This window comes from Eufriesea mexicana, unplaced genomic scaffold (assembly GCF_001483705.2).
Source record: "Eufriesea mexicana isolate 0111107269 unplaced genomic scaffold, ASM148370v2 scaffold320, whole genome shotgun sequence".
Lineage (NCBI taxonomy): Eukaryota > Metazoa > Arthropoda > Insecta > Hymenoptera > Apidae > Eufriesea > Eufriesea mexicana.
In genome coordinates, this window is record NW_016908532.1 from 825,119 (window position 1) to 836,343 (window position 11,225).

The 11,225-nt window shown below is 37.6% G+C and overlaps 1 protein-coding gene across 6 annotated transcripts; it reads left to right on the top strand.

The window, feature by feature from the left end:
- The first annotated feature begins 3,697 nt into the window (after positions 1–3,697).
- LOC108545178 (glucosylceramidase) lies at positions 3,698–10,062 on the top strand. Of its 6 annotated transcripts, XM_017896671.1 has the most exons (9): positions 3,698–4,133; positions 4,232–4,347; positions 7,306–7,379; positions 7,542–7,869; positions 8,242–8,504; positions 8,612–9,043; positions 9,235–9,314; positions 9,428–9,702; positions 9,836–10,062. In XM_017896671.1, exons 3-9 carry the CDS (start codon positions 7,319–7,321, stop codon positions 9,936–9,938), a joined length of 1,542 nt encoding a protein of 513 aa, XP_017752160.1. In that variant the 5' UTR covers positions 3,698–4,133; positions 4,232–4,347; positions 7,306–7,318; the 3' UTR covers positions 9,939–10,062. The 6 variants fall into 6 exon arrangements, with proteins under 6 accessions (XP_017752160.1, XP_017752161.1, XP_017752157.1 ...); XM_017896672.1 differs by lacking the exon at positions 3,698–4,133 and having other exon boundaries at positions 4,251–4,347; positions 7,309–7,379; XM_017896668.1 differs by lacking the exons at positions 3,698–4,133; positions 4,232–4,347 and adding an exon at positions 5,948–6,005.
- The last annotated feature ends 1,163 nt before the right edge of the window (positions 10,063–11,225 follow it).

Sequence of the window (11,225 nt, forward strand, 5' to 3'; positions counted from 1 at the left end):
AACGGCAAGCCCTGGTCTCTTCGCTGAAACATCGAGACACCGTTTGATTAACATTTTCGTCGCATCTGGAAAGTTTTGAATTCTTAGAAAATCCGAAATTACAAATTTTCATTAAAAACTTTCGCCGCCGATTTGCATAACTGCGCCGCCATGCTGTCTCCTGTACCGCATCACTGACGCGAGATTGGGCTTCGTTGTATCTCTCGATCCGTCCTTATCTAATATCTCTAATCTCATGCACCTCTGTTTATATCGATCGTCGACTCGCACGGTGATTATGTAATTAAAATTATCCTCGGACCTCGACAGTATCCTCGATAAAATAATAGCACACCCGGTAGTTATCAGCGTTCCTTGGAACCAATGTACTAGTATAACGTGACCGGCCCTTAATAATGCAGAGAAATATTAACTACAGTTTACATTTCTTTCCGTAAATTTTACTTGTTCGTGTGAAAACTGCTTAACATCTTAGGTTTTGGAAATTAAGGAATAAAAATTATCGGTCTTTGTTATTTGCACGAAAATATTCTAAAGACAGCAGTTTTTCCCAATGTCACTATCAATCTCTTCGATTAGTACTAATCTTTTCCTACAAAGTCAAATCAAATTTGATTTAGAAACGTTGAAAATCATAGAGCGTACTGTAGATCACCGGATCAGTGGTTCTCAACCCTCACGAGATGGCTAAGTTATTTATAAATCAGCCTAATCAAATTCCATACTAACGATGATTTTATACAACGTAGATCTAACGCAGGCATTAAATTTTAGGAAAAATAGTTGCAGAACGCGCCACGTAATTAACGCGCATCCTAAAGTTCGGAAACTAATTCGATAAAGATATTAAAGCAATCGTATAAAGATATTACAGGAGTTGTCTCCGCAAAGTTCAAATAGACAACCGGGTTTATGACACGAACGTCGAACGAAGCAATTTTTGAGAGCGTATTAATTAAAACTTTTATACTATAGTCGGCCATTCGAGCCGGAAGCCTGGATCCAAATTGCATTTCTGCTGAAACCCGTCTGCACGCTCGACAGCGATGGACGTGTGGCAAATTCGTAAACTTTGCACACAGAGTGCCATCATTCGCGCACACGGGGCCTCCTGGGCCTAGTTCCCCCACCGATTCTTTAGTCGAGGCATTAATTCGTTATTAATTTATAATTATTATCGTATACATAATTCCCAGTAATTTCCATATATCGATAATCACGAATAACTTTCTTCAATGAATTCAACCAATATTCGATGCATGTACGTAATTTAAAAATTATACAAATTTTATATACATAATTCGTATCTTTGTACATACATACTTCCCTTTGGAAGTATTAAACGTACCACGGATTGAGAACCACTGACGCGGAGTGCTAAATATTTTTTATATAATTACGTTCCAGTTAGGATTTTCAAACGTCGATGAAACTGTTAAATAATTCCTCGTGAAAGTACAGCAGGTGATATGCAAATGTTGGTAAATAGCCGAACATCAAGCAAAGTATAGTAGAGAGGATGGAGAACGCGAAAGTACATATTTTATTAAAGTCCCAACGACTGTTCCACGATATCACGTAGAATAACTTCGTAGCACGAACACGCCCAATATTTCTCACGGTGCTGGTTTTTCAGTTTCGTTAGCTATGCGACACCCAACGAACCGTCAATCGAGGACGCATTACAGACACCTACAGCTACGTGCACGAAAAATCCAACGTATTATTGGTTACCGAGTGACAAATAGACTTTCCTCGTCAGACTCCATATTACTTTTACGATATTACTCCGTATTATAAATTTTGAAATAGAACTATTAAATATAAGAAGCTTTAACTAAACACGGCACAAGGCTTATGAAAAGAAACGTCGATTATCTTGAGATCTCGCGCAAAATTGCTACGTCTTATCAAATTTTCCTGTTAAACTGCAAATAAAATAGACAAAGTTAGCCTAGTCTGGCATGGATTGAGATTGATAGGTGGTGGTCCTTAAAAATCCACGAGGGATCAAGAAAGTGGGAAATCTGGGTAAATAAAGGGCGAAATCTTCGCGTGCGAGTAATAACTACTGACTTCAAAAGGCAATGTTATCTTTGATTTATGTGCACGATGCCAAGACGATTCGAGGGTGAGTCGCTAGCGGCTGGTGCTCGTAGAAATGACTCTTTGATTTATTAAAGTCCACGAATCTTCCCGTTCGTATCGTATCCACTTATCGAGCTGTCCGTGCCTTCGCGCGATCTGTTTAACGTGCGCATAAAAGCTTTCTCCTGCTTTTTACCCGCTTCCTCTGCTCCCGTGGCAAGTAATTTCCAAGGGATTTCGCCGCCTGTTCGCGCCGCTACTTCCGAGAACGAACGAATCACACCGCCCTGACAAACTGTCCCCGCGACCTTGTTTCCCGATTTATCTGTCATCCCAGTCCACGAAACTCCTTTTTCCGGCCACGGGTCATTAACCCTGTCGATACCGCAGGCAAATATATCCGTTAAACGAAAATCGTATCTCTAGACCTGTTACTAGGCTATTAAATTATATTTTCCTAATATTTTTAACGAAATAGTATATATATAAATACTCGTGCATGAAAGTGTACGAAAAAGTGAAATATTCGAAATAATAGCGACACACGTTAGAAAATAATTCAGCTATATTTGCTGCAGTTAGAATGTTTGTTGCAAACGCGTATCATTGGTCAATTACAAAAATGTTGCATTGATAAGGTATAATGTTAGTCGGAAGCACCGTTAACTAGAAAAGTATCATGACTTTCCACTTAACTCACTAGCGCCACCACGGCTCGTATCTGCGATAAATGCGTAAGTCAACGTCGTACATGTCGCTGAATTATTTTCTAACTTTATCTATGTAATCTTGGAATCTTCTCCTCCCAGTTGTTGCGACGGATAAAGATAATCTATTCTTCCATTTTATTTGGTACCAGGTCTTCTGATAATCTCTGGTTTAAATCGTCATCATAAATTACATCTGTTTACGTATACTCTGATCGATCGTTCTTCTATGCACTCGTCAAAAGATTACAGGACTCGTAATTTTCTATTTTTCCAAGATACTCGATCTCTCGATTACTATTATCTCATAAATCTTCTCTCAACTGAGAAGATGAAAATTATACTGTTTTCGTTAAAAATACCGAAATTATTTTGTGACCAAGGCAATATTAATTCAACTCTATAATAATCAGGGATCGGTGACTGAAAAGCAAGGTAAAAGCGTCGCGTCCATGGAAACGCGTGCATTTAGTGATCGATTAAAAGAACGAGACCACGCGACCTCAAAGACGATACTTCCTGTGACTAAGCGGAACCGGAAGACAGACAGGTGAGATGGAGGCTCTGGCGTAATTTACGACAGGAGTGAAGCTAGGTAAACTCGACATGTGAGACACGAGGAGGTTAAACCAGATAATGCATTCGTTTTCGAAAAGTAATTGTTAGCTTGTGCATATGCATCGGCGTGGAATCGAGCAAAAATTCCTGACGTGGCAATTTAAATATTCAAAGATTCGCGGGCAAACACGTAACGCGTAATTTATGATCGAACCACTGGAAATTGGAATAGATAAAGCGGTAACCTTGCGAATTAAGAAATCAGCCGATTTTCCGAGAAACGATGCGTTTTAACGAGAACGAATCGATAAAATGACTGCCAAAGATGGCCGACGCGTAGCGACTTTTACTCGAAATACCTCATTGCGCGCAACTTCATCCGAGAAGCTCGTTCGAATACCGGTAATTTTGTCGGCCGTTCGAGTGAAATGTAAATTTTATGCCGCTATTAAAGTCGACCCTGTCGTCCGTCGCGGCCAGCCTTTCCATCGTTCATTCCACGCGCTGCCTTTACGAACCATCTTTGCCCCCAAAACTGCCCCTTTTCACCCCAAACCTCTCACGATTACATAATACACGCAGCGATTTATTTTTCTCTTTACGATACCTCTGCTACTCGGGTTCCTCGCATCCGCGCCATTTTGTGTACTGCTAGCGTAGCACGCGGACCTCGAACAACCGTGCAACATTGTTCCGAGGGAATTCCCTAACCTAAAAATTATCATTTAATTCAAATTTGCGTGCACGTGAAGCGTAACCACCCTAACGTGAAGTGAAAGCGTAAGTAAAGTAAAAATCACTTCGAAGAGGTAAAATCACCGATCAAAATTTTCACAATATTCTTTTTTCTTTCCTGTTTCATAAATGGGATCTCTCAGGGAGAAATTTCGACTTTCTATTTGAAGAAGCTCGCTCTGTCCGACGCCACTGTACACTCGCATTTAAGGGAAACTGTGATTGGACTGCAACTTTGAGTGACTATTTCATCCACGAAGTAAGTTCCACGTACTTTTGTTACAATCAGAATTTCTCAGTTAGACTACTGTTGCCTAAAATATGTATAGCGTTCGAATAAATGCATTCTTGTAGCCCTCGTTTCTTATAGCACTCGAACTTGATCAATAAAATCTGACGATCGACAGAGTTCTTCTAGAGGCTTCTAATCTTTCTTCTCTCAAAATATCTTTATTTCATCTTCCCTGCTCCCCGTTTCTACTTATCAAAATTAACAATATCATGGAAAAATCGGCAACTCGATTCGCATATTCCTAAATTCGTGTATATATTCGTGTATTTCTAGCAGGTACCTATGGACAGCAAAAATATTCGCGACTTTGGTACCTCATTATGGGAATTTTGTAGGGACGGATGCTGGAAAAATCGCACAGTTCTCGAACGATTCAGTACGAGCATGATCTCAGTTCGATATCTTATGAGACATGGCGCTTCGAAGCAAACGTATACTCTGTTCACCGCATTGTTATTTCCTCGCACAAAAGATCCGCGTGAAGTATTGTTCGCGCGAGAGTAAGATTTAATGAAAATCGTTAGAGCTTAGCCACGCGTTCCTTTTTTCGCCCACGGTTTATCGCCCGTTGACTTTCAGCCAAACAGAAACAATTAACTTCGTCAAAGTCGTCTGAATGCTCGCACGCGACCGATGAATTTACAAAGACCTCGTCTTTTGTACCGTCCTTTAATCGCATTATACCTCCCCGATTTTCCTTCTGCGAGAAAAGAGCTTCGCAAAAATTCAGGCACTCCGCGATTCGGTGTGCTCTGTCAAAATTCATCATCCTCGATTAGGTATAATGTGATAAAGTAAGCCATAAAGAAACCGAGGAAAAATACGGGGTTGTGCAATTTTAAATGCAATTTAAAAACTGCATCTCTGACTTCTGTTATCGAATACGATAAAATTTGTTTCCCAGCATCAGTCTGATAAATGTTCGAAAATTTGGCGAGAAAAAAAAAATTGTTATTTTTTACCCTGCAAAATCGGTATTTACCTACGTTCGTCAACATTTCGAATATCAGCGAGATTGGAAAGTTTACAATTTCTTGCTCGAAAATTGAAAATTATAAATTAAAATTCATCGCGTACTTAAGACTGCAGCTATCAACTAGAACTGTGTACCCAAATATAATATGCATAGATAACATTAACAGTAGCGAGATAAATGGAAAATAGATATATAATATTAGTTATTAATAATTATCTATTATTAATTATTTATTATTCATTTTCTTCCCTAATTTTTCCTGTCTTCTTTCGCTTTCGATGTCAACGAAAATAACTTAAGATGCTCGAGTGAACTGAAACATCCTGTATACGTAAATATTTTTTCTTCGAAGCGTTCATGTCAAACTTCATTCTTGTCGATGATGCTACTTTCCATTGAGTAGCACTAATAGAATTCTCGAAACCTCCGATCGGCGTTAGCAATTTCCAAGGTAAATGAAACAAATTTACATGCTCGCTTATCACGGAAGACGATAACTAACGAATAATACGTTTTATCTAACATTAGTACTATGCAGATAATCGATATGCGCCATATTTCAGATTTGTATATAAAATATAACGATACGTTGGACTATGCAGTAGACGCCAGCCAGGTTTCGGACTGTACAAACAAGCTTATCTCGCCGGTAATTCCAGACAAAATCGTAGATGTTCGTGTTTTCGGCACGTACATGTATTCCCATCAAGGTGTAACTAGAGTCCTTGGTTGCAAAATTAATAATTATCAACGACTTACGTCCTGAAGCGAAAAATTCCACTTTTTTGGAGCCACTAATTTATTTCAATTAGGATACGGTTACTTAGGCCACTGTATGGTTACTCGAATGACCCATAATGAGAGATCTAAGAGACCTAGTCACTCAAAAGTCGAGAAGTATACGTGGTTTTAAAACTTGATGCGCGCCATTGCCGTGATTAACAAGTGTTTGACGAAGAAAAGAGGAAGTGGGGGGATGGAGTGCGAAATACGAAATACGAAACATTCGTAGGATGCGAGCGGCGAAGCAACGACCAACAGAACTACACACGCGTTCGGGAGTATCCTCGACGTGAGAGTGCCTTGGGAATAGGTGGGGTAGCTGATCTCACGTTTTCGACCATGTAGTTTTACTCTCCCGTTGGGTCTCGTCTGTCTGTTCAAATTCGTGCGTTACGTAACGCCTCGCTTGATTCCGCGCGGAAGAATAGGAAACCGGACGAGTGAAGAACGAGACATACTTTACCGATCGAGTGACATTCGATGGGTCAAAAATATTTGAAATGCTTCACCTAAGCAACCTAACCTAACCTAACCTAACCTAACCTAACCTAACCTAACCATTCCTCGGATAATTGATTTGTTATTCATGTTTTGTATCTTGACTTCGCTGTATTTCTAGTATATATTTCACTTTGGAAATTTTGGAAAACTAGAATTTCGGTAATTCTTTGAAATTTTAAAAAGGTTTTAACAAATTTTCGTAAATAGCTTTTTACCATCTTAAGGTTAATTATATAATTTCAATTAACGTGTAGTTTTATTTTGTGTGTAGAGGACGCTGCTTGTCACCGAAAGACACGGTTGTGCCATCTAGTATCAAAACCGAGTACTACGTACTGACCAAGCTAAAACTACAGACAGTATAATCTGTGCTCCAGCGTTTGCCTTGTCCTATAGATATACTTTTTGTCGTAAATATTGGTCATTGTTTAAATAATATTTCTCTCACTAATTCTTTTCCTACGCGTACGAAATTTGTAGACATACTATTTGCACAATCTTTCACATAATCTTTTATTTATTTGTTCCACCGTTTAAGGCATCAATGTCTGGTATGTTGGTAATTTTGGAAGTTACTGTAAATTACGAGCAAACCTTAAATGTTCTGATAACTTTAAATCGAAATTCGTTTGTAGTAACAAGACGAGTTCTGTTTTCTGTTTCAGCAGAGACATAACAATGTGGTTTACGTGGAGGGCTGTGCTTCTGCTCGTAACATTAATCTACATCACAAGAGAAGGTAAAATTTTCCACATATATTTATGTTTATCAGAAAATTATCTAAAATAAACGCATCGGCAAACGAATAAATGGAACGAAATATAAACTAAAAACTTTTCCTCTTCTTTCCTCTACAATTGGGATGTAAGAAAAATATTTAGTAAATTAAATAAATTCGCAGGTGATGCAAATGAGTGCGCGCCTCGCAGTTTCGGCGAAAATAGGATCGTATGTGTTTGCAACGCGACTTACTGCGATGACACGCCAGATAACGACCCAAAAGTTCTCGCGAACGGAACCGTTTACTGGTACGTGTCTAGCGAGGAAGGACTCAGGATGCAAATGTCATCGGCACATATCGGTTCCTGTTCAGACTCGAACTCCGTGGTTCTCAACATAAATACCGCGGAGAAATATCAGACGATCCTCGGGTATGGCGCTGCTTTCACGGACTCGGCAGGAATACATATTAGCAGTCTGAGTCAGCCTGTCCAGGAACAACTACTTCGGTAATTAGTAAAATCTTTGGAGGCTTTATTTTCATTTTTGCAATTCTCGGAATCGTGACAAATTTTCAAATATCAGTCTCAAATTTTATGAAAGCGATCCCTGAAATCCTAACAGATTCGATTCCCCATAAGCGTCGCTGACTGTTTCCGCGGCTGCATCAAATTATTAAATATCGGTCTTAATTTTCGAGAGGCGAATTTCTACGATACGATTCAAAAATATTTATTTACTTTCTTTTTTTTCCTTTTGTTTCTTTCATTTCTAAACTCGCAGTTCAGAAGACGTGATCGAAAAAGTGGGACAGGAAACGTGTGATAAAACACAAAGAAGTAAGGTACATTCATTAAAAACGCGTTCTTCGTCATTTACAGGTCATATTTCGATTGGACCGGAAGCAGGTACTCGTTAGCCCGGATCCCAATCGGTGGAACTGATTTTTCCACGAGACCTTACACCTACGATGACGGAAATGCCGACCCGACGTTGCAGAACTTCAGGCTTGCTCAGGAAGATTACAAGTATAAAATACCATATGTGAAAAAGGCTGTCAAACTAAACCCCAATGTGAAAATATTCAGTGCCGTGTGGTCACCGCCAGCTTGGATGAAAACGAACGACCGTATCAATGGATCAGGTAATAAGTGTGGCAGTAAGAAAGAATCGAGGATTCGTTTAAAATAATTTCTTGTATATGCGTTATGATATTGCATTAGCACGAGACTAATTTCAACTGTTATCTAGGCTTCCTGAAGACTGAATATTATCAAGTTTATGCCGACTACATAGTGAAATTCCTCGAAGAGTATAAAAAGAACGATCTTGACGTCTGGGCAGTTTCAACAGGCAACGAACCCATGGATGCGTTTGCGCCTGGTAATCGCCTCAACTGTCTGGGATGGATACCGGAAACCCAGAGGGAATGGATCGCTAATAATTTGGGCCCAACTTTAGAGAATTCTAATCACAATAAAACACTAATCCTTTATTTGGATGATCAGAGATTGTTCATACCTTGGGAAGTAAATAAAGTCTTCATGAATAAAAAGGCCAAGGATTACGTCAGTGGCATAGCTGTACATTGGTACACAGATTTTATTGTTCCTCCAACTCAGTTAGATAAAACACACGATCTCCATCCAGAAAAATTTATTCTCATGACTGAAGCATGTACAGGTACGTCATTTAAGCATAATGTAGCAATAGTTGAACATGTGTGATCATTCAGATATTATATTTCAAACTATCATTACACATGAAAAGCGAAATGAATTTGTTCCACGGGCTTCGATCAAGAAATGCACTGAACTAGACAGACAATGCTATTAAAAATTACATACTATAAAATAGTATTTCTTTGTACATAGGAAGCGAATTTTTCGAGGAGCGAAAAGTTATTTTAGGATTATGGGAGAGAGGAGTGATTTATATTTTAAGTATAATACAGGTAAAGTGCGATATCAAGTGTGATCAAAATTTATATGAAACATGAATTAGTATACGCATTATTATTTTTCCTTAGAGTATTATTTTTATTTACAAGAAATATTCTATTTTTAGTACATGAATCATTGGGGTGTCGGTTGGGTAGATTGGAACATTGTTCTGGACCAATCAGGTGGACCAAATTGGATTAAAAATTACGTCGATGCTGCCATCATTGTAAATGCAGAAAAGGATGAATTTTATAAACAACCGATGTATTATGCTATCAAGCACTTCAGTAGATTCGTCGCGCGAGGCTCCGTTAGAGTTTCTATTTCCGAAGCTCTCAATATTGAAGCCACAGCCTTTGTCACACCCGCAGACGAAGTCGTTGTTGTTGCTTATAACAAGTAATAAAACCTTATTTCTAATTATTCACAGCTAATGGCGAAATGTCTTTTAGCCTTCGATATTATTATAATTAAGTTTCACGATTTATGCACAATTAACAGGCATTTTTATCAAGTTTATTTTACTTTGCAGGAACCCTCTGGCGACAGACGTTGTTCTAAACGATCCAAACAAAGGACCTATTTGCTTGGAATTACCTGCGCATTCCATGAATACTGTGATTTATGCGAAATAATGTTTGAAATTCGCGTAAAAAATACTAAAATGTGTATTGAAAACAGAATGTATCGCTCTATATGAATTGTGCATGTAGTATATATATATTATAACGCAGATAAAACCTGTCAGTGACTGCTCCACTCAAATTTTAATCTATATTAGCCATTAGGTAATACTTGTTTAGTTTATTTCCCTGAAAATGAATCCGCAATCGAAATTTTTCTATCTCTATTTGTTTTAACGAATTGTGAGTTTTCCTAAAAACGCACTATTTTGGGAAAAATAAAGTATTACATAATAAAAAAGAACGTTAAAAAGTACATTCTCGTGTTAAAAGTTAGCTGAAAGTTTTTTTTTAACAACTTTATACTTAAAAATCATTCGTATTTTTGTACCCAGTAACAAAATTGTTTCAAATTACAAGTGATTTAGTAAATATTTTTTGTAATCAGTTTGAAAGAGTACATGAAAGCATACACATGTTATATGTATTGCACTGGACTATCATTTTAGTGTCGATTACGCACAACCGCGGCCCTGATGCATGTAAACAGATATGCGAACAATGAATAGCGGTAAAATCCTTACGGGTTCCGGATAAATATTTTACCAACCTGCGAACTTTCAAGATTATCCTAATATTGTTTTTGGATGGTCTTTTTTCAGAAAAGCCTACAGAATAAGATAGTGTGAAGCATATTCCAGTTACATAAAATACTTTTTGTAAAAATGTAAGAATAGTGCGCAAGAAGTACGCTCGGAGGCTTACTTTTAAACTTTGATGACCAATTATCGTTATTCAGAAACACAAATATCCATAATTATGTTCATTGATAATCTCGGAATACTTTCACCTAATGTGTAAGCAACTTGTAAAACCTTAAGGTCCGAAAATCTTTGTACGGTATTGTTGCCAACAAAAAAAAAAAAATACTAAGATACTAAGTATACTTATGTATATTTTATGAATCAATCAAAAATTTTTAATTTTTAATTCAAAACCTACGTTTTGTATTAGAATTACTTCTTGCGTGAATTTTAGGACATTCATTATTATAGTAATTTTTGGAAGATATAGAAAATAATATAATCTAATAGCTTATTTATATAACATCTGAACAAAATTACGTCGAATACTATTGTTAAAGTTCACAGATTGTCATAAAATTTTTCTTTGCATGTAGAAGTTCAAAATAATAGAACCGTTTATACAAGGTAATTACTCATCTAGATAATGCTACCGGTAACCAGCAATATTTTATACCCTGTAAAAACTTGCTTATATAAGTATGTCAGTTGACTT